Source organism: Lingula anatina, chromosome 7 (assembly GCF_051362555.1).
Source record: "Lingula anatina isolate TDL-2025a chromosome 7, LinAna3.0, whole genome shotgun sequence".
Classification (NCBI taxonomy): Eukaryota; Metazoa; Brachiopoda; class Lingulata; order Lingulida; family Lingulidae; genus Lingula; species Lingula anatina.
Window position 1 is genome coordinate 2,059,064 of NC_141773.1, and position 25,388 is coordinate 2,084,451.

Sequence of the window (25,388 nt, forward strand, 5' to 3'; positions counted from 1 at the left end):
CGTGTTACCTTTACAAGTCCTATCTTAATCGTCCACATAACTGGAACTTCCTTTACCTCTTAACTGGAGGGTTAAGTGGCCTTCAACTCTCCTGCAGCCTTTGTCTTGAGAGTATCGAACGCACTCTCGCTGGCGATATTTATCTCAGGTAAAAACTCTACCTGTGCGTTATTTTCAAAGAGCAGCTCCTGCAGATCTGGGGGCACTAGATATAATCTTGACATCAGGTTTATAAAGGAGCTAGAGAAACAAAGGAAGAATTTTTCCTGCAAAGCTTTATAGAAATTTTAACACGGACTTGATCAAGCTTAGACCTCCAAACTAACAGGGTGACAAGGGCAATTTTCACAAACCCCGGTGTGAAAGGTGTATTAATGTGATCATATGTGTGGACAGACAGGTAAACCCCGCGACCACAGAGACATGAACACACAATGGGATGTAATGAGACTTTGCGTGTATAACAGAGAAACCATTGTAACGAACAAGTCAGATCGTGTTTTCCTTCGTCCAGAACAATGACAAGTCTCTTATTTGATCACGGATGACAGCAAAACAACATTGCGTTATAATATTTCATTTTGATTTACTTTTTTCAGTAGTTCTTACACAACACGTACATAACTTGGTACTTATGAAACCGGGAGATACCCACTTCTTTTAAGCATAAGGCTACAATTTTTTAATATTGATTTAAATCTCCTCCTTGAAAAATTGTATTATAACAGCGTGCTATAAAGATCTACTAAACAAAAATTTGATTGGCTAATTTGAGTACGGAATGAACTGGAGGCACTTGGCTTGTCATTAATTTTTCTCGAAAATATATCCGATAATTTGATACCGTCCTTGATAGAGTAAAGATTGAAAAATAATTTCACACAAACATTGACTGGAGAAATATCCACAAGGAGTAAAGGGCTTTGTACCAACATCTTGTTGATAATTTTACAGTGCAATTCTGTCTAAATAAGCTAATTTCACAGAAATAAAAGGAATTAATTGCCAAATTTAGAGTTTCATCACATAACCTAGCTGTAGAAACTGGAAGGTAAATAGACACAAATAAAAACTAAGAACCTCTAAACTTTGTATCTTAGATGACATCGAGGATGAATTTCATTTTATTCTTTTAAGAATTTAAAAATGTCTTTGCTACAGAACGACTAGGCAGAAATACATTAAAAAACTAATTACACAAAGCAAGGTGTTTTCAAGCTAATTAAATTGTTATCACTTAATGTTTCACAATTAAACAACCTACGAAAGAACTTAAAATGTGCATCGGAGCTAAGATTAACGATGAGTTTTTATCATTACTACTAGTAGTTGTATTGTTGTTGTTTTATGACTTTATATTTTTAAGGCATTTCATTCTAACGAGCCGTCGGGCGAAAGGGTTTAATAAATTGAATTGAATTGAATCTCACAAATAACATGGACCTCATATCGAATGATCAAATGTACACTCAAGTCATTCGAATTCACTATTTTATACTAGTTGGGATAACCATAATTAATGGTAGTTAAAGAATTGAACAGACTGGAAAATGGCTTCACACGGCTTCACGAGGATTTAGACCCCTCGGGTAAGAGATTTGAATGAGTATGAACTCAGGAGTCAGAAAAGTCATCTTACAGGTAGACAATGCAGTTCAGTTTGACAGCTTAACTCACTGCTTGGCTCTCTCCTCTGGTGGCTCGATTGTCGTCGTCGGACCACGTGACCACGTAGCTCATTAACTCCCAGGACGATGAAAAAGGACGTTTTTTAAAGCCCAAAATTTACAAAATGAGCTTTTAATTTGTGTATTTGGATAAAGTTATCGTTAGTTGGGCATGTTTTCTGAAGAATATGCTCCGTTCAGGGCATTCTGACGATCTGACGAGAAACCCCTAACCAACCCGTGAACGTTTTTGGCTGTTTTCACAGCTTTCTAGATTGACGAGATAAGTGAATCGCTTTCAAGTATATCTCACTCTCTGAGCAACTGATCGTTACGGAAATTCCACTAATTGTTGTTGGGAATGTGGACTACAGACGGATATCAGGGATTTTAGAGGAAATTGTTTGTTTAAAAGTTATCGTCTTTTGAAGTGAAAAACCCATTGAAATATGGGGTAATTTAACGTAAAAGACGATAAAATCAAAAGTAAATAGTTTAAAAGACAACTCCTGGGTATCCGATTGTAGTGCTTTCACCCGGCTTTATGAGGCAGTTTGAATCACTTGAATAGCTGTCTTGGTTATAGAGAAAATCTCAAAACCGAAAACGCCCTCCCCCCCAAACTGGCGGTATAGCGTCATCCGTTGGACACTGCACTCAATCTCTGTCTTTAATTGGCCTTTTATAAAAAATTATGAGCACAGGGCATTGTATCTATGCCTTTGGTCGTTTTACTACTAGTGGCCTTAAATGTCAACAGTTTTCACAAAATCATGAAATCCCCCAATTATTATGCAGTCTTTAACTTGTGGCACACGCACTATAGAATGCGATTTTAATAATAGTAACGATGATTTGAATAATAATACAATTTAAGTTCCTTTAGAAATGGACATAGTTTGAATTGATTGAAAATGAAGCAATAATATGTGCTCCTCATTGCATGATATTTTTGCAAGGGTTTTCTAAATTTGGCCTCAAATTTATATCGAAAATGAGCAAGCATTAAGTCAGTAAGTGACCCATCTCTTTTCCGCAGAAAATACAAGATTTTAGAAATGTTTTCTGGCTTCCTACATGTATATTGTTGCCATAGCAGAGAGTCAATTTATGGTATATGTTTCTAAAAACAATCCCAATTCACACTTCAAAAAGTCACTCGCCAAATAATCAAATTAGTGGTCGTGTAATAAATAACAACCGGTTCTTCAGTACAGCTGTTATTTTATTCTCAGTCGCTATAATGATAACTCAGTGGCAAATAATGTTCGCTCTGTTGATTTAAGAGCCCAGATTGAGTCCAGAGAGATTACACAGAAACAAATGCTATTACCATCAGGACTACGCAAGGAATATAACACATGTGTTCACTGGAATACGCAGCATTTGTTTTGGCTTCTAGCGTGTCGTTTCCAGGCGATCGTGAAGTAGGGATGGCTGACTCTCTGGAAATCCCGGATGTCCGATTGCGCACGACAAAAACATCAAAGCTGATGCCATCTACGAAAACGGGAGGCGGGTGTTTCTGAAGAAAAGCTGCAATTTCATCCTCAAAGTGCTCAAACAAACGTAAACCATCACTTAATCGGGGGACAGATTTTTTCAGTATAATTGGTAACATAACAGTTGTGTAATCTGCTTCTGCAGACGGTAGGACGCAATGTTCGCTACCGCCAATGACGTATTCCCAATCACCTCGCTGAAGCATATTGGGAATATCTGTCTCTTTGAACAACACGGCCATCACGTTGCAAACTTTGTTTACATCAAAACAACCCTCAATTCGTTGCTTAGGAATCATTTTTATAGTCAAATAGAACTGTAGGTTGACGAATTCAGTCAGGGGCAGAAAACCCCACACGTCATCGCCATGGCATTGCAACGATTGGCAGGATTTCTGAAATAAAAACAAATAAGGTACTTATCACTCATGGTGACTATATCCATTGCTTCTGTGAGGGTTTGGAAGTAAATACAAGTAGTAAACACTGGCGAAAACACAAGGGTTAAGCACATATATCTTACGTCTAATTTAGTTAAAACAATATATGGATTGAATATAGTATCCGACATCTCCCAATTTTTGTGTATGAAGGACAGTAATTGTATGTTTAATATGTCATATTACCTCATCCCAGCTTCCTTGGCAACATGATTCTCTCTTGAAATCTATAATGGCGGAGAATCCGATAGGTTCAAATGACTTACTGATTTTGACATCTAAAAAAATTAAGAAAACAAACAAATTGCCCCTGTTTCACAAGCTGTGATAATGCATAAACATGTGCCACGTAGAATAACATTACTGGAACACTGCGTTTCTTATATTGCCACGTTTCTTATGTTGGTAAGAGCCTTGTTTATTATGGGTTAAATAGGATCCCAATATAACATCCAGTTAAAAAGTCCATTTTTTGCTTGCCGTAAATTATATATTTGTCATTTCCCGTTAACCCTCATAAAATGGAAAAACATTTCTCAAAAGACCAAAAACCTTAAAACAGTTGCATGTGTAAAATATCGAAATTACCTACCTTTATCATCACACCTTTCGAATGTGATTGGAAAGTTGGACCGCGTTCGACACAACCAGCAGTATATGTTTCGTCCGAAATGCTCCCCCATGCTGTTCCGGTAATACGTCATAGACACTGGACCTGTGTGGCACAAATCTGACAGGTCGGCGTCGGCACCAGGAGGACATTTTTCGTCGTCGAAGACAGTCATGGGGTTATGACGCCCCCCGGGGCCAAAACATGGACGCCCCGGATAACGCTCGGGATTATCGAAGAATATCATGCAATCGGACGTCATCTGAATTTGGTTTAGAATTTCTGTAGTTGTTTTTGCATTCTGGAACGCTTCAGCTTGGTTACTGTCGCAAGCAATTTTCGGCGTCCATGCTTGATGGCTTTCGGCACGATGGCATACTGCACAGTACGCGTTCTTGAATGTCAAATTGGCCTTTGTTGACGAGACAGGGAGAAGAAGGCTCATGTCATTAGTGCTTCCTTTGAATTCACATTTATCCCGAACGGTCTTATCCGGCCATTGACTGGGACAAGTGGATATAACCCAATAATATTTACTGTAAACGTCCCAAACATCTCTAGTTCCCTGTAGCCAACATTCTGTATCATTTGGCTGCAGGTTAAGTCCTGTGACCTTGGTCTCATTGCAATAAAAACTGTAGGGAGAACAGCAATCGCCAAATATGTCACAAACATCGTCACAAAAACAAGTCACCTGAATGACACTGTCAGAGAACATATTCCCTGTTGTGGTGCAAAATGGCCTATTGACGGGGACAGGAAACAGAAAGTATTCTTTCACAGGACTTGCCATTGTTGATGAACCTTCCTCAATAAATGGTAAATCAGTTGTTATGTTGCGCAGAGGAAAATTGTTAATAACAGTTTGGGTACTTGGGAAATGGTTACTATCATTTGTTGCTTTTGTTACTGTGGTGGGTTCTCCACTTTTGTCCTTAGTGACTGTTCCATTCTCGAACTGTCCACTGACGTTGGTAAAATTTGTAGGGAGAAATAAATATGGAAACGCGACAGCAGTCGCGTTATTTACTCCTACAGTTACATTTAAGGTCTCCCTTTCCACGTCAATTTCAGATACTTTCCCCTGCGGAGAAACCCCTAAAGATGTGTTTAAATTAACAGCCCTCGTTTTTCTTGAAATTGCCACCGGCTTGCAAAATGCTGCATGATTCTTGAATCTTCTGGGTTGTAGGATATGCTGATCCCAATTAAGAAGCAAAAACACAAACAGTATTGATGAGGCGATCATGTTTGAATGCGTCTTCACTTTCTTGTATTCCTTGATGATTTTTGGGTGATCTTATATATTAACTCAGCATTTTCAGCAAACCAATCAGAAAACGACAGAGACCAAAGTTACTTGAACTTAATCGCTAACAAAGGCTTTGCGATTTCAGAGAACCGTTACTAGCATAAAAGAATGCTTAAAACCTGCAGTATAATTGAAACCCTTTTTGTTTGTACTCGCTTACATTAAGGTCATGCAGATTACACACTGATTTGCAGCATTTACTGATGCTCCAACAGGTGCACAGCTTGCGAAATACACTGTGTATTCTGTGTACTTATATATACAAAAAAATTAACCATTTGTAAAAATATATTTATACCGCATGAAAATTTGCAAATAAGTTCGATTTCAAAAACGCATTGAAATTTGTGGTTATAAATGTTTTAGAAGTGAATATTTTCAGATAATTTTGGAATAAAATGTTATTTCTTTGACAGCTAGCGGCCAAATTGGATCTGTCAAAACTACCAAACAGTAAAGGGATTTCGATTACCACATTTCTTTTGCATGGTTGGGCTGATAAACAGTTATCAACCAAGATCAAGGCCTTTTATATGCAAGTGTGTGTATTGGAATTGGCGGCCATCTTGTATATTTATATATACCCAAGGCTGCCAAAATGAAAACCAAGCTTAATTTGCTCTAGGGTCTCATTTGAGCCAGTCTATCTTCCGCTGGTGCCGGTGTAACGAAACTGGGGGTCTGTGTAACAGAAAGTTTGCCCTCCATTTAGTTATAATAGTTAGGGTTAGCCTGAGCTAAGTCGGTCAGAATGATAGGGCGATGCTTACCTGTACAAATGAAGGGGAAGCGGACTCTCTGTCATGGAGGACTCTCTGTTACGTAACACCGGTTTGCAGAACGATATTTTGCTGTTGTATATGTCCATAATAACGCAGCTTTTGTTGACATATCTTTCAACAGTCATCTCTGTACTTTCAATTTCTGAAAAACTCTCATTTGATAGCATTTAATTCCAAAGAAAACTTGTGAAAAAAAAAAAAAAAAACGTCCAAAACCCCTTTTAGTATGGGTATGCAGTACCTGTCCCGCACAGTGGCAGTGAGATATTCCTCTTCCAAAATGGCATGTTAAAGCAATGTATTCATGTATCATATCCTGGTCCCATAGCAATATGCTTAAGAGAATCGGTTGTTACATGCATGTATAGTGCATATATCTAGAAACAACCCCTTGAAGACCAAAAAAAATTCAGTTACTTTCTAATAAAAAATAAGAGGTCGTTTAGAGTGATAGTACAGTTAGGCTACATGGATATTGCCTTCCATGGAAAAAAAGATTTCCATAGTTTGTTGGATATCTGGAAACTGAATACTTGAAATGACCAATTTCAACTTCTTAATGTGTTTTTGTCCTAAGCTTGAGTCATAAAGACAAACAAAATCAACATTTTGGACACGCTGAGTTACGTTCTGAATGATTCGCCGGAATTGCTATTTGAGCTCTATCACCTGATGGTTAAAAAAACTAATTAGGAGAAAAGGAATACAATACAAAACAGCAAATATTAATATAAATATTTGGAAATAAACATTTGGAAATAAGCTATACCCCTGTATTTGATCTGCTGGTCTGTTAGTCTGTGGATTTTGAATGCAGCCTATGTGACCCCTTACTTTGATCCAAGTCAAGGGGAGAATGTAGGTTGGAGATTTTCTCTTAAAATAAAGGTCTTAGCTTTTTATTTCTATCACATTCATTTAATGTATCTTCAAAACATCTAATTATGCTTGAAACACAGCTCCAACTTCATCGTGTGACGTAATATTGGGGTTTTGGGGAGAAAAACACCATTTTAAACGTATGATATTTTCAGGTATGGTATTATAACACTTGAACAAAGTACTACAAAAGGGAGTCAGGGATTTTTCTTAAAGCCCCCGTCACACTTATTCGAAATCAGCATGAATCAAGCAGAACCAGCCGGAATGACTAAATTTAAAGATTCGTACTACATTCGGAAAGAAATTTCAAATTGACCTAAATTCTTGTAAGAATGTAGTTGGAATACTCAGAATGCGCTTGAATCCGCCTCAGAAAAATCCTCAGAAAAAACATTTTTTGTTCAAAATGTAAAAAGGTTATTCCGTTAAACGTTAGATACACATTTAATTAATAATTAGACATAAAAAAACCCAAATGATGTTTTTTAGAGATATTTAGGTACATTCCCCCCTTAAAGCTCATTAAGATTGGAAAGCACAGTATTGCATATGTTGATTGTGTTTGTTGCGCATTATAATAATGATTGTGACATCCCATTGTGTCCCCCAACAAACACGTTCTGCTGCCAAATCCGTCTGTATATGTTTAGTGTACTTACCTGTACATGTGTTGGTGTCTCTTTCCCCGGAATGCCCCTTGCATGATCTGAAACTAAATCTAAAAAATCAGCTCTGTGTGTGCGCGAGTGTGTGTGTGGTTCTGTGTGTGTGTTTGTGTGTCTGAGTGTGTGTGTGCGCTCGGGCGCGCGTGTGTGTGTGTGGAGCGTGTGTGTGAAGCGTGTGTGCACGCACGTGCGTGTGTGTATATGTGCATTGTGTGTGTGTGTGTGTGTGTGTGTGTGTTTACAAGGAAATGGAGTAATATGTGTATGTTCTGGACAAACATGGAATATAATAAAAAAATAACGTTCTGTGGTGGCTGGGGCTGGACCTTGTGCAATAATATCCATATACAGACACTTATTAACTGTTACTTTTCTCGGTGCTGCTACCTAATCGCCCGTACGTAATCGCATGTTTTATCATTTTCTTAAAATGAAGACACTGCAAGTTGTCATAAAAAGTTTCGCGGCATTTTAAATGGACCTGTTAGTCGAACATTGATATCTCTGGTGTGATTGTGATGTCAATGAGCGTTTCGGCTCGACCGGTCGTCTCATGACGTCAGGTAGACTATTTCAGGGTCTAGTAAGGTTCTGAAGGCGTCTCTGGTGAAAAAAGGACAACTCTTCGTGTTGTCAGTTCTGCTTGAGTAATAGTAAATCATCAGTGTTGTGTTTCATTCTTTAAAAAATAGGAATAATATCATAATGACGGCGTCTCTTAAATGTCAACAGCTTTCTCTAAATCATGAAATCACGCACTCATTAAGCAATCTTTAACTTGGGGCAGCTGCACTATACAATGCGATTTTAATAACAAAATACGAAATCGAAGACCTGTCAGGGAATTTGAATTGTGTCTGTCTGAATGTTTGCCAAGGTGATTTTATTTTATTTATTTACATCCATAAGTGACCTCTGCTCATGAGTTTTTAATTACTAGACAGTAGTGAGAACACAGTTGAGGCCATAGCAAATGTTTGGAAACTCACTTAAAAACACAGACAAAATAGACTGAATCAAAATCAAAATCCAGTATGTGATTTATTATGGTTACTTTGGAAAACCTTAGCAACAAGTACAGCTGTAGTTCCTTTAGAGATGGATGCAGTTTGAATTGATTGAGAAATCCAGCAATACTATGCGCTACTCATTGCTTGATTTGTTTTCCCCCTCATTATTCTTTTCTCTTTTTGCAAAAGGTTTCTACATTTTGCCTTGGATTTGCAACGGAAATGAGCAAGCCTTGAGACTGTAAGTGATCCATCTCTTTCCACAGAAAATGCCAGGTTTAGAATTGTTGTTGCCATTGAAACAAACGATATAGAGCCAATCAATAGTATATCTTTCAAAAAACAATCCATACTAAAAACAAAGAGTAACACTTTCTCGCCCCCCCCCCCAAAAAAAAAAAATTAGTGGCCTCTGCAATTTTATTCTCAGTCATTATAATGATAACTCGATGGCAAATTACGTTCATTCTGTTGCTATAAGAATCAGATTGAGTGCGGCAAAATTACACACACATAAATGCTAGTACCATCAGGATTACGAAGGGAATATGATACATGTATTCACTGGAATAGGCAGCATTTGTTTTGACTTCTAGCGTGTCCTTTCCAGGCGATTGTGAAGTAGGGATGGCTGACTCTCTAGAAATCCCGGATGTCCGATTGCTCACAACAAAAACGTCAAAACCGATACCGCTTACGAAAACAGGAGGAGGGTGTTTTTGAAGAAAAGCTGCAACTTCATCCTCAAAGTGCTCAAACAAACGTAAACCATCACTTAGTCGGGTGACAGGTTTTTTCAGTCTAATTGGTATCATAATAGCTGTGTAATTTAATCCCGCAGACGGCAGAACACAATGGAAGGAACCTCCAATGACGTATTCCCATGCCCTTTGCTGAAGCATCTTGGGGATATCTTTCTCTTTAAACAACACGTCGAACACGTAGCAAAGTTGACGTGCATCAAAAGAACCATCAATGTGTTGCTTAGGAATCAGTTTGATGGTCAAAAAGTACTGCAGATTGACGATTTCAGTCAGAGGCAGAAAACCCCACACATCGTTGCCATGGCATTGAAAAGATTGGCAGGATTTCTGAAATAAAAACAAATAAGGGGTTTGTCACTCACGGTGTCTGTTACAGTAGTTTCTGTACAGGGTTTGGTATTACGTACAAGCAAGGAGTTATAACAGATTTGATACAAGTAGTAAACACTGGCAAATACGCAAGGGTTAAGTATATAAATGTACGTCTTTTCTGATAGTTTCACATAATAGGATAACAACTGTTCACTTTGGCCAAAAAAAAAAAACAATTCCTGGGGAAAACAACAATTTTCCCATATTTACCAATGGTTCATTAATCCATTACTACATTCAAAGTTAGTGCCTGGTTTTTTTGTTTTTTTTTCTTTTTGTAATAATCTCTTAAGACAAGCACAGATTTCAGAATAACTGCTATAACTACCGTTTTTACTATAACAAGATACATTCACCATCCAGCGGATAGTTTGTTTATACCTATGTCATCAATGTCACGAGTATTGTCTCTAAAAACAATTTCCACACACATCAAAACCCGTATTTTTAATGTGCACCATTGATTTAATTTTGATTTTATATTATTGAATAATTTTTTTCTACAGGTGATATCAACTTCCATTTTATACCTGTATTATTGTAAATTTGAAACATAGATTATTATTATTATTTTTTTTATTATAATTATTATTATATCAACACATAAAATTCGATCGTTTGAATTTGAAACAAACATACTGAAGGTTTATTTAAATTAGTATATGGATTCATCATGGTATCTGACATCTTCAACTTAATTGCTGGTGAACTCCAATGCACTTCAAACAACAAAATTCAAGAATCAAAAATCACCAGAAGGACAGTTTGTATCTTTCATGTTCATATTACCTCATCCCAGCTTCCTTGGCAACATGATTCTCTCTTGAAATCTATAATGGCGGAGAAACCGGTCGGTTCAAATGATTTTCTCATTTTGTCATCTTAAAAAAAAGGGAAAAAAAGAAAAATAGTTCTTGTTACAGTAGCTGTGGATATACATGTACATGTACATGTTTCACGTACAATAACATAGGTAGAAAACTGCGTTTCCTATCATACCACGTGAGACAATATCCCATACACTTAATCGGTTTATTATGGAAACAACTTTCGCTGAGTGCAATCAGCTTGACTGAATGACACGAGCCCTCCTGGCGTTAAGAAGAAACAGAAAAAAACATCTCTTAAAAGAGTAATAAAACTTGACTAACAGTTGTAAAGGTAAAATATCAAAATGCCCCACCTTTATCATCACACCTTCGCAATCTAATCGGAGAACTGGACCGCGCTCGACACAACCAGCAGAATATATTGCGTCCGTAACGGTCCCCGACGCTGTTACGGTAATACGTCACAGATACTGGACCTGTGTGGCACAAATCAGTCAGTTTGACGTCGGCACCACGAGGGCACTTTCCGTCGTCGAGGCCAGTCATGGGGTCATGACTCCCCCCAGGGCCAATGCATGGACGCCCCGGATAACGCTTGGGATTATCAAAGAATATCATGCAATCGGACGTCATTTGAATTTGGTTTAGAATTTCTGTAGTTGTTTTTGCATTCTGGAACGCTTCAGCTTGGGTACTTTCGCAAGCAATTTTCGGTGTCCATGCTTGATGGCCTTCGACACGATGACATACTGCACAGTACGCGTTCTTAAATGTTAAATTGGCCTTTGTCGACGAGACAGGGAGAAGAAGGCTCATGTCATAAGTGCTCCCTCTGAATTCACATTTTTCCCGAACGGTCTTATCTGGCCATTGACTGGGACAAGTGGATATAACCCAATAGTATTTACTGTAAACGTCCCAAACATCTCTAGTTCCCTGTAACCAACATTCTGAATCATTTGGGTGCAGGGTAAGTCCTGTGACCTTGGTCTCATTGCAATAAAAACTGTAGGGAGAACAGCAATCGCCAAACACGTCACATACATCGTCACAAAAACAAGTAACTTGAATGACACTGTTAGACAACATATTCCCTGTTCTGGTGCAAAATGGTCTATTAACGGGGACAGGAAACAGAAAGTATTCTTTCATAGGACTTGCCATTGTTGATGAATCTGCCTCAATAAATGGTAAATCAAGTGTTATGTTGCGCAGAGGAAAATTGTTAGCAACAGTTTGGTTGCTTGGGAAATGGTTGCTATCATTTGTCGCTTTTGTTCCTGTGGTGGGTTCTCCAGTTTCGTTCTTCGTATCTGTCCTATTCTCGAACTGTCCACTGACGTTGGTAACATTTTTAGGGGGAAATAAAGATGGACACGCGGTAGTAGTCGCGTTTTTTACTCCTACATTTTCGTTTAGGGTCTCCTTTTCCACCTCGATTTCAGTTACTTTCCCCTGCGGTGAAGCCCCAAAAGATATGTTTGAATTAACAGCCCTCGTTTTTCTCGAAATTGCCAACAGCTTGCAAAATGCCGCATGATTCTTGAATCGTCTGGGTTGTAGGATATGCTGATCCCAATTAAGAAGTAAAAACACAAACAGCATTGATAAGGCGATCATGTTTGAATGCCTCGTCACTTTCTTGTATTCCTTGATGATTTTTGGATGATCTTATATGTTAACTCAGCTTTTTCAGCAAACCAATCAGAAAACGACAGACACCAAAGTTTCCTGAATCTAGTCACTAACAAATAGACTTTGTGGCTTCAGAGAAAGGTAACTGATATGAAAGTATGCTTAAAACCTGTAGCATAATTGAAACCTTTTTTGTTTGTGCTTTGTTACATAAATTCATTACATAATTCTTATTGATCTGCTGGTGCCGGCTTGAAGAACAGCTTTTTTTATTGGAGTCATGCCGTTGTATATGCCTTAAAGGTATACTGTGATGAAAAAAAGGGTTAAAACTGTCCATTAGGTGCCCAAAAGTCATTTTTGAGTAATGAAAAAAAAAGTTCTTACGTTTATTTAGTTTTTAAAGCCGATTTTATGCAGGTGTGAATGTAGTTTACGATACTCCCGCGTGGTGGCGCTTTGAGGCGAGTGACGTCACATGCGTCGAGGCTCAGAAAGCCATATTCGATTCAGCTATCCGCTTACCGTGTACTTACATTTACTCGATCGCTTTGTCTGAACTATTTTGTTAAAATGAACAGAGAACGAATTGAAGGATAGATACACAAAAGAAGATGAATTCCCTACGTGGTTATCATTTATTAACCAACAAAATACACCAAAACTATGTTAACAGTAAAGGTTTGGAAGCAGGGCAGCGAACATAGTTTTTCACACATGCCCATCTGTCGTGCGGCTGAACGTTCTTATCCCGACTGATAAGAGAAAGTTACCTAATACATGCAGGTGTGACAGCTAACATTATTTTTCACACCCGTGTAGTTTACCAGTGTCATTCCGGGAGAGCCAGGTCAGTGGACAAAAGGCCAAAGATATCGGACTGATAGCATCGGACACTACATTTCACACCTCTGCAACTTACCTCGCTACTTCCGCCTTACACGTGATCAGTGCAGCAGTATGTCGAGTAAAAATTTGATTCCACTATCATGTTAATATTAAAGTTTTCACTAACATAACCAAAAAATTCGACAACGTACCTCTGCTACGAACTTTTTTTGGGCTCTAGAAGCTACTCTCTTCTTCCTTTCGACGGCCGCATCATGCACACATCCTACAGGTAAGACTCTCGTCGGCAGCGCTCTGGCATTTACTGTCGCATTTTGGTACTCCGAAAAATCGAATATACTGGGTACAGCATCATCTTTTAGTTTTCTCCGTGCTTTTCCACCGCACAATTCAGCTCGCAGGTCACGTACGAAGCATCCCGGCTCGAAGTGGTCGCTACAGATTCTCGCGTGTTTTGACACTGTGCTGGGATTTTTTAACTTCAGAGAATTGAGCCAAATTTTACGTTTTGCGGCATCCGCAGGCAGGATATGATAGCACATGTCTTTCTTATCGTAACCTACATTACGGCACCCGGGAGCAACACAACTTTGCGGCATTTTGTTTTTCTGACACCTGGATGTTTAGTCACCTACTGCATAGTATATACTATTACTAGTACAGCTGTGGGAAGCTACTACCCAGGTTACGTCACTAGAAACTGACCAATCAGAATTTTCTCATCTAAATCTCATCTTTTCTCTCTAAAACTTAAAAAGAACAATTTTTTGACGTCGATTTATAGTTTTTATACTGTAAAAAAAGCAGTGAATGCTCTGTGTTCCTAGAGCACAGTAGGCCTTTAAAGTACGCAGCTTTCTTTGACTTATGTCTTTCAACAGCCATCTCTGAACTTTCAATTTCTGAAGAACTCTCTCATTTGAAAGCAAGGACCGGTATGTTTATGCACTGAGAATAAAATTGGAGTCATTTGACTCTCTAGTCAGAGTCCAGCACCCCTTGACTCTCACGGAGTTAAATTTACTCCTATATAAGGGTAAAATTACCCCACTGCCAGAGTCTTTAGACTCTCTTATCAGAGTCAATCACCCCCTGGCTCTCATGGAGTCAATCTGACTCTAAAATCAGAGTCAGACGGCGTGGAGAGAACAGTTTCATCATCCTCTATCAGTATAAACATTACTTTATTGGCCATAGTTGGTTTTATGCATGAACAAGTGGTTTTCTGTGTGTTTCTGCATACAGAACTCGTGCACTTATTACTGGCCCGGGCTTTCAGTTGCCCACACCCTTTATGTGATATGTTGGTATACAGGTCAGCAGGTTTTGTTTCCATGTTGTAGGTTTGACCCGCCAATGCATGTCACTGGGAGGCATGCTCACTCACTGATATATATATATATATATATGTCATGCTGTTTATTACCAGATTTGCAAATTGTTTGTTATTGCTCTGTTAACTTTTTGTGCGACCGGATGGCCTTCTGGTTAGAGTGCCCGCCTCTGGATCGGGAGGACGTGGGTTCTAATCCCACCGGCGGCAAACCGGTCTTTAATGTATGGTGCCTGCTGTCTCCCTGCTTGGCAATGTTGTTGCTGTTCTTTTTTTCATAATGAGCCAAGGAGTCAAAAATACTTTAATATGGGGTCATAGTGACTCTTTTGTAGAGATAAATCAAGGGATGAAGGGATGTGTGAATGGAGTCAATTGTGATCCTTCTGTGGGGTCTGAAATGGCGTTACTCCATCGGAGTCAACTTGACTCCTATTGGGAGTTATTTTAGGCACCACTGCTGGACTCCAAGTTTGGAGTCACCTGGACTCCGATTTTATTCTCAGTGTGTGATTCTCCGCTCAAAACCCTTTTTGCTAGTAATTTTTGCAGTTATGGTCACGAAGACAATCGCTGTTTTTATAATTAAAATTAAAATTGTCGCACTAAGTTATCCTCTTTCAAAAATAGCATTTTTATGAATGCATTCATCCAACACACCCTGTTCCCACAGGACTTTTATCTTAAAAGCGGTATTTGTTAAATATCGTGCATATATCTAAAAACAATCTCCTTAAATACAAAGTAAAAACAAATAAAATAAAAATTCATCGCAGAGATTTACATTTTGAATGATTCGCCTGAATTGCTATTTGAGCTTCTTTACCTGGGAGTAAAAAAGAACTGATTAGATGAAAATTTTAGGATAAACGAGAGACAAGACTGTTTATTGTACCAAAGTAACTTGCCTGTTGCATCCTATCGCACTTTAACCAGAACAATGGCGAGTTTTTGCCAATAAATCGCTTGATTGCACTCTGACTTGGATTTTAACACTTCACTTCTTCAAATTAAAGTGATATGCTTCCTTCTTTACACGAAAGAGGTTAAACACGAGCACTGCTTTCATAGGGGTTATACGCTTGAATTGTTGCCACCCTTTTGTGTCACAACCAAACTTGCTAACTTGATTGGGATTCGCCGAGACCACCCAAAGCCAAAGTGTAAAATTAATCTAAGTTTTGTGGAAGGGGAGTGGGATTTCACCGCTGTTTTCGTCTTATACGACGTCACGCAATTCTGACAGCTTCGTTTTAGGATGATTTCAGCGACCCCTCTTTCCAGACCCGCTCATATTTCGAGCTGAAATGGCACGATTCTCTAAGTAAAAGCTCTGGGCCGCGGATCATCTATACTGACTGCGCTCTCTGTTCTGAATGCGGCCTGAGTGACCGCTTAGCCTGATCCAAGTCAAAGCTCACTATGACTGAAAAACGCAAGAATCTAATTGTTGATTGTGTTGATTGCGCATCATAATAATGATTGTGACATCCCATTGTGTCCCCCAATACGCTCTCCTGCCAAAGCCGTCATGTTTTGTGTAATTACATGTGCTGGTGTCTCTTGTCTCTTTGCCCTTGCATGATCTGAAAATCTAAAAACATCAGGTGTCTTTGGTGAAAAGAGTAGGAGTAAATCATCAGCGTTGTGTTTCATTCTTTAAAAAAAGTAATGATATCATAATGACGGCGTCTCTTAAATGTCAACAGTTTTCTCAAAATCATGAAATCACGCATTCATTAAGCAATCTTTAACTTGGGGCAGATGCACTGAACAATGCGATTTTGATAACAAAATACAAAATCGAGGGTGATCTTTTTTTTATTTATTTACAACCATAAGTGACCTCTGCTTATGCGTTTTTAATTACTAGACGGAAGTGAGAACACAGTTGAGGCCATAGAACCCCATTTCCATAGATTTTTAGATCGATCCATCCCTGTGGGGAGTCTCACTAGATTACTGTCAGCTTGGCCGGCTTAAGCGTCTGTCCCGCCTACTAAAAGCTGTAAGGGGGTAATTAGCTATGGTGCCCGCTCGGCTGACTGCAATTTAGCGTGAACCCCCAGGGAGTTAGGTCGATCTAAATCTTAATCTCTAGATCGATCTAAAACTCTGGGAAAGCACCCATAAAAATTATTTTGAAACTCACTAAAAAGTCCTTTTTTGGCTGACGCAAATTACATATTCCAGTTAACCCTTATAAAATGTAAAAAAATAACATCTCTCAAATGACCAAAACCCTAAGGCAGTTACATGTGTAAAATATCAAAATGACCCACCTTCATCATCACACCTTTGGAATCTGATTGGAAAGTTCCCAGCGGGCAAATTATGTTGTTTTAACGTTGAAACAACGTTGAACCATAACGTTGATAATACGTTGGATTAACATTGGATTTGAAAGTTGACTCAACCTCAGATAACAACGTTGTATCAACGTCAGATAATAACATTGTATCAACCCCAGTTGTTAGACAACATTTTTGCATGAAAAGACATTAAAATGACCTGAAATGTTTTTATTTTTGGTACAAAACACAGGTACACAATTATAACGTACACCGTAAAAACATCCAAGTGCCTGCTTTGTCTGATTTTTTCAACGCATTTAGCTCCTAAGCATGTTTTGCACCTAAGCGTGGTACACCCTTTTAGCCTGGATGTGTTTAGCAGTAGGACATGTTTGGTGGCTAAATATATGTAGGGTATATACCTGTATGTATGGCCTTTAAGTTAAAATTTCCAAGGGTTTTATATATATATATATATATATATATATATATATATATATATATATATATATATATATATATATATATATATACACACACTGGACAAAAGAAGTGTCACCACCTAACTCAGAGTAATAAAAGTAGGCAGATCTTGGGTACTTATAATGCCTGGTCTACTTATAATGTGACTAATGAGTATAAAACCGCTATACCATGGAATTGTATTGTTGGTCTTGTACATGTACAGCAAATGTTATTCCTGTCTTCCTCCAATATGGCAAGATACAGGCAATTATCTAACGGTTATAGGTGCAAGTTATTAACCTGAAGAGGCGGAATATAAGCAATGTCAGAATATCGTTACAATTGAATTGTTCAGTCAGAACCGTGCAGAGGGTCTGATCTCGGTATAGAAACACTGGATCAAGAGACAAATTGCCTCTGATGGGTCGTCCAAGAAAAAATACTGGCCGTGAAGACCGACGACTGATTTTGATGTCCAGGTTGTCAAAGTTCGACACTGTTTGTCAGTTGACAACACAGTGGAACAATTTCACATATAAGAATGTGGCTAGGCGTCGGTTACATGCTCAGAGAGTGTACAGCAGGGTAGCAAGACTGAAACCTCTTATATCGTTACAAAACAGGCAACGTAGAGTTAACTAGGGTCAACAGGATCTTGAACTGGACAGTTCATGACAATTGGTCCTATATATATATTTTTTCTGATGAGTGTCGCTTTGGTCTGACCTCTGATGACAGACGGGTACTATGCTGGCAACGTGCTGGTAAAGCATTTGAACCACATGCACTTAATTTTCGAACCCGGAGCAGCATATTCGTCATGGTGTGGGGCTGCATCAGCATCCATGGCTTGGGCGAATTGATAGTGGTTAATGGAAACATGAATCACTAGAAATATATCGATGTTTTGGAGTCAGGCTTGCTACCATCTATTACTAACATGTTTGGTGACAGGAATTATCCATTTGTTGACCAGGATGACAATGCTCCTTGTCACAGGCCCAGAGCAGTTGATGATTGGTTTGACCAACAGGACATTCGCAGGGTGATGTGGCCTGCCCAGAGTCCGGATGCAAACATAATAGAAAATGTGTGGAATGATATGTCAAAACTTTTTACAAATGCCCGTCTAACCAGCAGAGAAACTCTGTTATATTCAGTGTTTCATGCTTGGGCCAGCATTAGCCATGAACGCATCAGACAATTATATGAAACCTTGCTTCGTAGACTGGCACCTATTATTAGGTCACGTGGCTATGCCACTAAGTACTAATTTTGGACTTGAAACTGCATATTTTGGTAGAATGTATATTTTGTTCTCATTTTGTGATTTTTTGTGAAATTTGATGTTAATAAAATGATACCAGGAGCATATCATTCCGCAGTCATTTATCTCCCCCATAGTATTGGCTCAGTAGGGGTGACACTTCTTTTGTCCAGTGTGTGTATATATATATAACAAAGTCACAGTCGTTGCTTAGCTATATATATATATATATAACAAAGTCACAGTCACCTCAACCTGTCTATCTATAACAGGGTACCGAGAACTGTCAACTTTATTAACTGCATTCCATCACATTTACAGCAAAGTATTCATCCTAGTGTTAGCTGACCTTGCAAGGAAATCAGTTTATTGGAATGTACAGGGTTGCTACTTAATATGGAATATTTTTTATCATTGTTATTTTTGGGTGCTGATTAATTTTTTGGCTTGAGTCATTAAAAAAATATGTCACTGAGTGATAAAAACATCCAGTCTTCTGTTGTGAGATATTTTGGTCAATGATATCAAATCTGACATAAGATGCCATTCAAAAGAAAGGAACACCCCCAGAAAACCATATCAACAGTTTGATGTCAGTATTAACTTTAAGATAAGATATTAAAGAAAATGATAGCCTCCGGACAGTGATATGTTACACAGTCAAAGAACTCACTACAGTAAATCATGAAAAGTCAGTAACTGCGAGTATGACCTCCAGCAGCCGCTTGCAGCGCCCTCATCCTACATGGCATACCCTGTGACACGTTTTTTAGAGTTTGGATGGGGATATCATTCCACGCAGTGATATTTGCCTGTTGCAGTTCATCACTATTTACCGGCCGATGACTATAGCTATTAATTCTGTGCGTTATTGTTGTCCCAAGTTTTTCAATTGGGTTCATATCTGGAGAGTTTGCAGGCCAGGGCAGTTGCTGAACCCATTGGTTTTGAAGAAAAACAGTGATTCTGCGGCCTCGATGTGGGGTTGCCCAGTCGTCCTGGTACACAAAGTTGTTCCTGAAGATGACTCTTACCAATCGAGGCATTGTTTGCCGTAGTATGTCTCTGTAGGAATCCTGGATGAGGTTGCCTCCTAGAAAAACCAACTGGTTCTGGACACCGACATGAAATGCGCCCCAAACTGAGACGTTACCATCCCCTGCTTGCACCCTAGGCAGTACACAATCATCGTTTTATGCCCGTCGTACACGTCGGTGGACACGGATTCGACCATCAACCCTAAAAAATCCATATCTGGCCTCATCACTGAAAACGACGTGATTCCAAGGTTTTGGCTGCAAATGCACGTGGTTCCCAGCCCATTGCAGACGTCGCTGTATATGACCTGCTGTTAACAGTGGTTTCCCTACTGGCCTTCGTGCAAAATAACCGGCTTTCAGTAATCTCTTGTTCACGAGGGACCTTGAAACGGGCGTTTGAATGACATTCTGCCTCTCTTTTCTGAGGACACTGGTTGTCTTTGTACGACCAGCACGGCGTCCTCTAAGGAGAAGGCGATCCTGTCTTTTTGGTGTGATACGCGGGCACCCTGGTCGAGGTATTGGAGAAGGTGCCCCTGTTGCAGCATTTCTTTGGAGGACTTTACAAACGGTTCCTGATAAATCTTGAATTACCTGGCAATGACTGTCCGTTTCTGGCCATTTTCTCTGAGAGCGAGAATCCCATAGTAAGCTGCGTTGCTTAGCTATCGAACCATATCTTCACTAAGGTACCTGTCAAGTTTCAGAGCGATCCCTTTGTTGCTTCTCTAAATACACTCCAAAATTTGACCAAACCCATGCGTTTTTATACTAGGGCAGAAATTGCCGAAAAGACCACCCCTCACATTTCTGACCACAGAACATGCAGCTGCATGCATCAATTGTTTCGAGAGTTGTGTGGTAATTAGGTAACACACCTGGCTACACATGGAGTGACACCTCAGTTTTGGATTTAAAGTAGTTAGAGAGAAATTAAATATTTTGAAGAAAATTTACTCGCCAAAAAATAATATTTCATATTAAGTGGTAACCCTGTATTTCTGAATAACAAGTTAAGAAAATTCACTAGTTCACTAAAGACACAAAACAACTGTCACATTTGCTTTAAACACTTTTTTATTATTTTGATAAAGTTAGTTACAGTATTGATAAACAAAGTATCACGTTTTCAACAATTAATATTTTAAATTACAATCCATGTCTGCAAGGTTGAGTCAATGACCAAAATACAACGTTGAGTCAACGTCACATTATGACGGTGTTTCGACATGGCTGGATCGACGTTGATTTTACGTTGAATTTAGGTAGATCAACGGCAATTCAACGTATCAACCTGTTTTCAACGTTGATCCAACGCGACTATGCCTGCTTGGAACAGACACCAAAGTTACTTGAACCTAATCGCTAACAAAGAAGCTTTGTGGCTTTAGAGAACCGTAATTAGCATAAAAGAACGCTTGGAACCTGCAGTATAATTGAAACCCCTTTTGTTCGTGCTTTCGTGCATAAAGTCATTCTATAATACTTATTGATTTGCAGTATTTACTGGTGCACCAACAAACGCAAAATGCGCAGCTTGACAAGTACAGTGTATATTATGTGTACTTGTATATCCAAAAAACTATATATGAATATATATTGATACCGCGTGATGTTCACTTGCAAATAGGTTCGATTTCAAAATGCATTGAAATTTGTGGTTATAAATTGTCTTAGATGTGAAATGATTCGATGTTTTTGGACAATTTTAGAACATAATGTTATTTTTTAGCGGCCAAATTGGATCTGTCAAAAGGTACCAAACAGTAAAAGGATTTGCATTAACACATTTCTTGTGCATGGTTGGCCTGATATAGAGGTATCAACAAATATCAAGGACCTTTTTTTTGCGAGCGCGTGTATTGAAATTGGCGGCCATCTTGTATATTTATATTTAACCAAGGCTGCCAAAATGAAAACCAAGCTTAATTTGCTCTAGGGTCCCATTTGAGCCAGTCTATCTTCCGCTGGTGCCGGTGTAACGAAACTGGGGGTCTGTGTAACAGAAAGTTTGTCCTCCATTTAGTTATAATAGTTAGGGTTAGCCTGACCTAAGTCGGTCAAAATGATAGGGCGATGCTTACCTGTACAAATGAATGGGAAGTGGACTCTATCATGGAGGACTCTCTGTCACCTTACACCTGCTTGCAGAGCGGTATTTTGAATGGAGTCATACCGTTGTATATGCCCATAATAACGCAGATTTCGTTGACATATCTTTCAACAGCAATCTCTGAACTTTCAATTTCTGAACACTCTCTCATTTGGGCGTTTCAATCCAAGGAAAACATGTTGATGGAAAAGATGTCGACCACCCCTTTTGATAGGTATTCAGTTGCTGACTTTTATTGCCCCACAGTGACAGTGAGATATCCCTCTTCCATTATTAAAAAGCATGTTAAAGCAATGTATTCATGTAACCTATCCTGGTCCCATATCAGTATGCTTAAGAGAGGCGATTGTTACATGCATGTATAGTGCATATCTCTAAAAACAACCCTTTGAAGACAAAAAGAAACACAGTTACTTTCAAATAAAAAATAGGCGGCCGTTTAGAGTGATTGTAAAGTTAGGCTAGATGAATATTGCCTTTCATGGAAAAAAAAAGATTTCCATAGTTTGTTGGATATCTGGGAACTGAGTTCTTGCAACGACCAATTTCCAATTCTAAAGGTGTTTGTTGTTCTAAGCTTGACACGTCAAAACAAAAAAAAAAATCAATTTTTTGACACACTGAGTTACGTTCAAAATGATTCGCCGGGATTGTTATTTAAGCTTCTTCGCCTGCTGGTAAAAAAGAACTAATAAGATTAGACTCTTAGGAGAAAACGAAACACGTCAATACAGGTAATGAGGCCTGTGGTATATTACAAAGCTGCACGCGGAGTTGTGTATTGGACCAAAGTAGCTAACATGCTGGATCCCATTGCACTTTAGCCAGAACAATGGCAGGTTTTAACCAATAAGTCACTTGATTGCACTCTGGCTTGGCTTTTAACACTTAACTTCTTGAAAGTCAAGTGATATGCTTTCTTCTTTTCACGAACATGAGCTGCGCAGTCAGAGGGCCTATACGCTTGAATATTATTGCCACTCGCATTGTGCCATGACCAACCTTGTTAACTTGTTTGGTCATACATCGTAGACAACCCAAAGTCAAAGTGTAAAGTTAATAAAGTTTTGTGGGATTTGAGGGAGAGTGTGATCTCACCCTTGTTCTCGTCTTATATGATGCCACGCAATTCTGTCAGCAACAAATTGGAAATCACACACTAGGATTCAAGTCTCATTTAATATTAAAAATTGAAAAAATAAGGAAAATTGAGTGACATATTATGGCCATTGATATCATACATATCAATATAAATATATTGTTGTTCGAAATAAAACAAAACACAGGAAGTAGCGGAATAATCGAATGTAGCAGCCGAGATGGCCCTCCTCCTCCTCCCGACTCCTCTGTCTTTTTCTCGACAACTGTTATAATCTCATCTTTTCTTTTTTTTCCGTCCCTGTATATGTACATGGAAGTTTTGCCGGCGTCCTGGTCGAAGTTTTCATCAAACCGGGCGTTCTTCCTGTTCACTACAACTTCATCGTGGCTGTAGAGGATGCTGTTCCTTATTTTAAAAGTAACAAAGAAATCAGTATTAAAGCATTCATCTTTTCCTTGCTGAATAGCTGTTCTCGTTTTGCTCCTCATTCAGTACAATAGGCCTATGTACAAATCACTCGATCATCTGGACCTAACATGACAATGATATTTCACACTGACGTGTGTTTCCGGCAGTTCATAAGCATTCAACTATATTCAACTTTGGTTAAGCGAAGTCAAAGATAAGACTAGGAACAGAAAGGGACCACTTCTTAATTGTGTTAGTTGCGAATTGACATTGCATTGTGTCAGCCAACACGCTCTGCTGTCAAGGCCGTCTTTGTATGTTAAGTGTACTTTCATGTGTCCGTGTTTCATTCACCAAAATTTACCCAGTCTTGTCCCCATATTGTTCAGCAACGAAATCTCCCATTCATATATATGAGCAGTGTGTGTGTGTGTGTGTGTGTGTGTGTGTGTGTGTGTTTACCAAGATATGGACAAGTGTTGTGAGTGTTATGGAAATGTGAGACATAAACAACCATAAAGAGAGATTCATCATCTTGTGGAGATATTTTCAAGAACAGGTATTTGGACATGACCTTGACCTCCAATTGACCTTGACCTCCACCCAGCTTCAGGTTTCACTTAGGGTCGTGTATCCCAAAGACTGAATTTGTTGATGCCATTGGACGACCATTTATTCTATTTTATTTATTTATTTATTTATTTATTTATTTATTTATTTATTTATTTATTAGTTAGGCATATTTATCTATTACTTCATTTATTCACTGATTTAGGCCCACTGAGTAGTTATGTAGTATTTTGGATATGGCTGGATTTAGAATTGTTCTTTGACATTGAGTAACTGTTTATTTAAAGATGCATACAAAGTCAATTTTTTGCCACAAAAATCAAACAAATGCCGGCATATAGTTTCAAACAGTATAATTAAGAGAATTACCAAAAGACGTTGTTAAATTTTTCCCGAAAAATGATAATTGAATGGATTTTTCTGCTAGCTTACTATCCTGTATATACATGGGGCAGAAAAGTAGGTCACATAGTACCGGTAGGTTAAATTTCTGACCACAAATGCAAAGAAAGGAGCAGTCTTAAGCTCTTTTATGGCTGATCAAGTGATTTATTCGGTTTATCCTTGGCATGTCGACTTTATTTGAGTAGTATAAGAATCTAGTAGAAGTGGTTTATATGTATTACTGGGAATCCACGCTCTACTGATGCTCGGTTCATATGTACCTTTAAGTTTCCAATTTTTGTAAAAGGGATTCTGTCCTATATATTTATGTCATCAATACATAGAGTGTGTCCACATAGTATAATTTATCATTCTTAAAAATAGGCCCTAATGTAGGCATTAAATTTGCCCTTTTCCTGTAGCGCAAAAAGAACACGAAACCTAGCAAAAAGGCTTAGATAACTTAGATAATATGTACTCTTTGTAGCGGGTGCAAAGGTTGTTGATCTAGTTTAACACGCCCCAATTCATTGCACATACACGTATTTGGGGTGATATGATACTTAATGAAACGGGCATAATTATAATAGACCTTGAAACTGAGACTTCTGCAAATGATCTCTCTCAGTCACGTTATATATGTGAAAAAGAACATTTAACTATAGTGGGGCACCTAAGGGTCAAAAATGATAAAACAAAAACTTAGCAGTATGGGCATGAAGTATTGACGACGATGATGGGAACAAGGTGCCCTTGAAAGCTCTGTCTATGGTCGCATCAAATTGGCATCTTGACGAGAGACAGAGAGAGAGAGAGAGAGAGAGGTAGAGGTTGAAAGAATAAGTCTTTTCAAATATTTTAAATATGATCGATATTCCTATAAGACTGTATTTTGTTAATTAAGTTAGATATGATTACAGCGAAAGGAGAACAGAGTAATTAACATATACATAAAAGATCGCATAAATTCCACAAAGATCATATTTTTATTATAAAATGTCAACCCGAATGCAATTTGCGGGTTCAGTGCCCATTCCTTGCACGTACCTACAACTGCTCATCAATCAAACAACACACATTTAGAAAACGATC

The 25,388-nt window shown here is 38.6% G+C and overlaps 2 protein-coding genes across 3 annotated transcripts in view; one reads left to right on the plus strand and one right to left on the minus strand.

Annotated features, from left to right (window-relative positions):
* LOC106152434 (ammonium transporter Rh type B) overlaps positions 1-25,388 on the plus strand; it is a 43,453-nt gene that overhangs the window by 4,542 nt on the left and 13,523 nt on the right. The window lies entirely within an intron of this gene.
* Positions 2,872-8,085, minus strand: LOC147760597 (uncharacterized). Of its 2 annotated transcripts, XM_087017865.1 has the most exons (5): positions 7,855-8,085; positions 6,302-6,455; positions 4,202-5,417; positions 3,796-3,887; positions 2,872-3,564 (listed from the first exon to the last, which is right to left on the minus strand). In XM_087017865.1, exons 3-5 carry the CDS (start codon positions 5,010-5,012, stop codon positions 2,977-2,979), a joined length of 1,491 nt encoding a protein of 496 aa, XP_086873991.1. In that variant the 5' UTR covers positions 5,013-5,417; positions 6,302-6,455; positions 7,855-8,085; the 3' UTR covers positions 2,872-2,976. The 2 variants fall into 2 exon arrangements, with proteins under 2 accessions (XP_086873991.1, XP_086873990.1); XM_087017864.1 differs by lacking the exon at positions 6,302-6,455.

Excerpts from the sequence above, each read along its gene's own strand:
- LOC147760597 (XM_087017864.1), bottom strand. The coding sequence starts at position 5,012 with ATGGCAAGTCCTGTGAAAGAATACTTTCTGTTTCCTGTCCCCGTCAAT. Across the intron at positions 3,888-4,201 it reads CGAAAGGTGTGATGATAAAG|ATGTCAAAATCAGTAAGTCA; the intron begins GTAGGTAATTTC and ends TAATTTTTTTAG. Across the intron at positions 3,565-3,795 it reads GCCAAGGAAGCTGGGATGAG|AAATCCTGCCAATCGTTGCA; the intron begins GTAATATGACAT and ends TTTTTATTTCAG.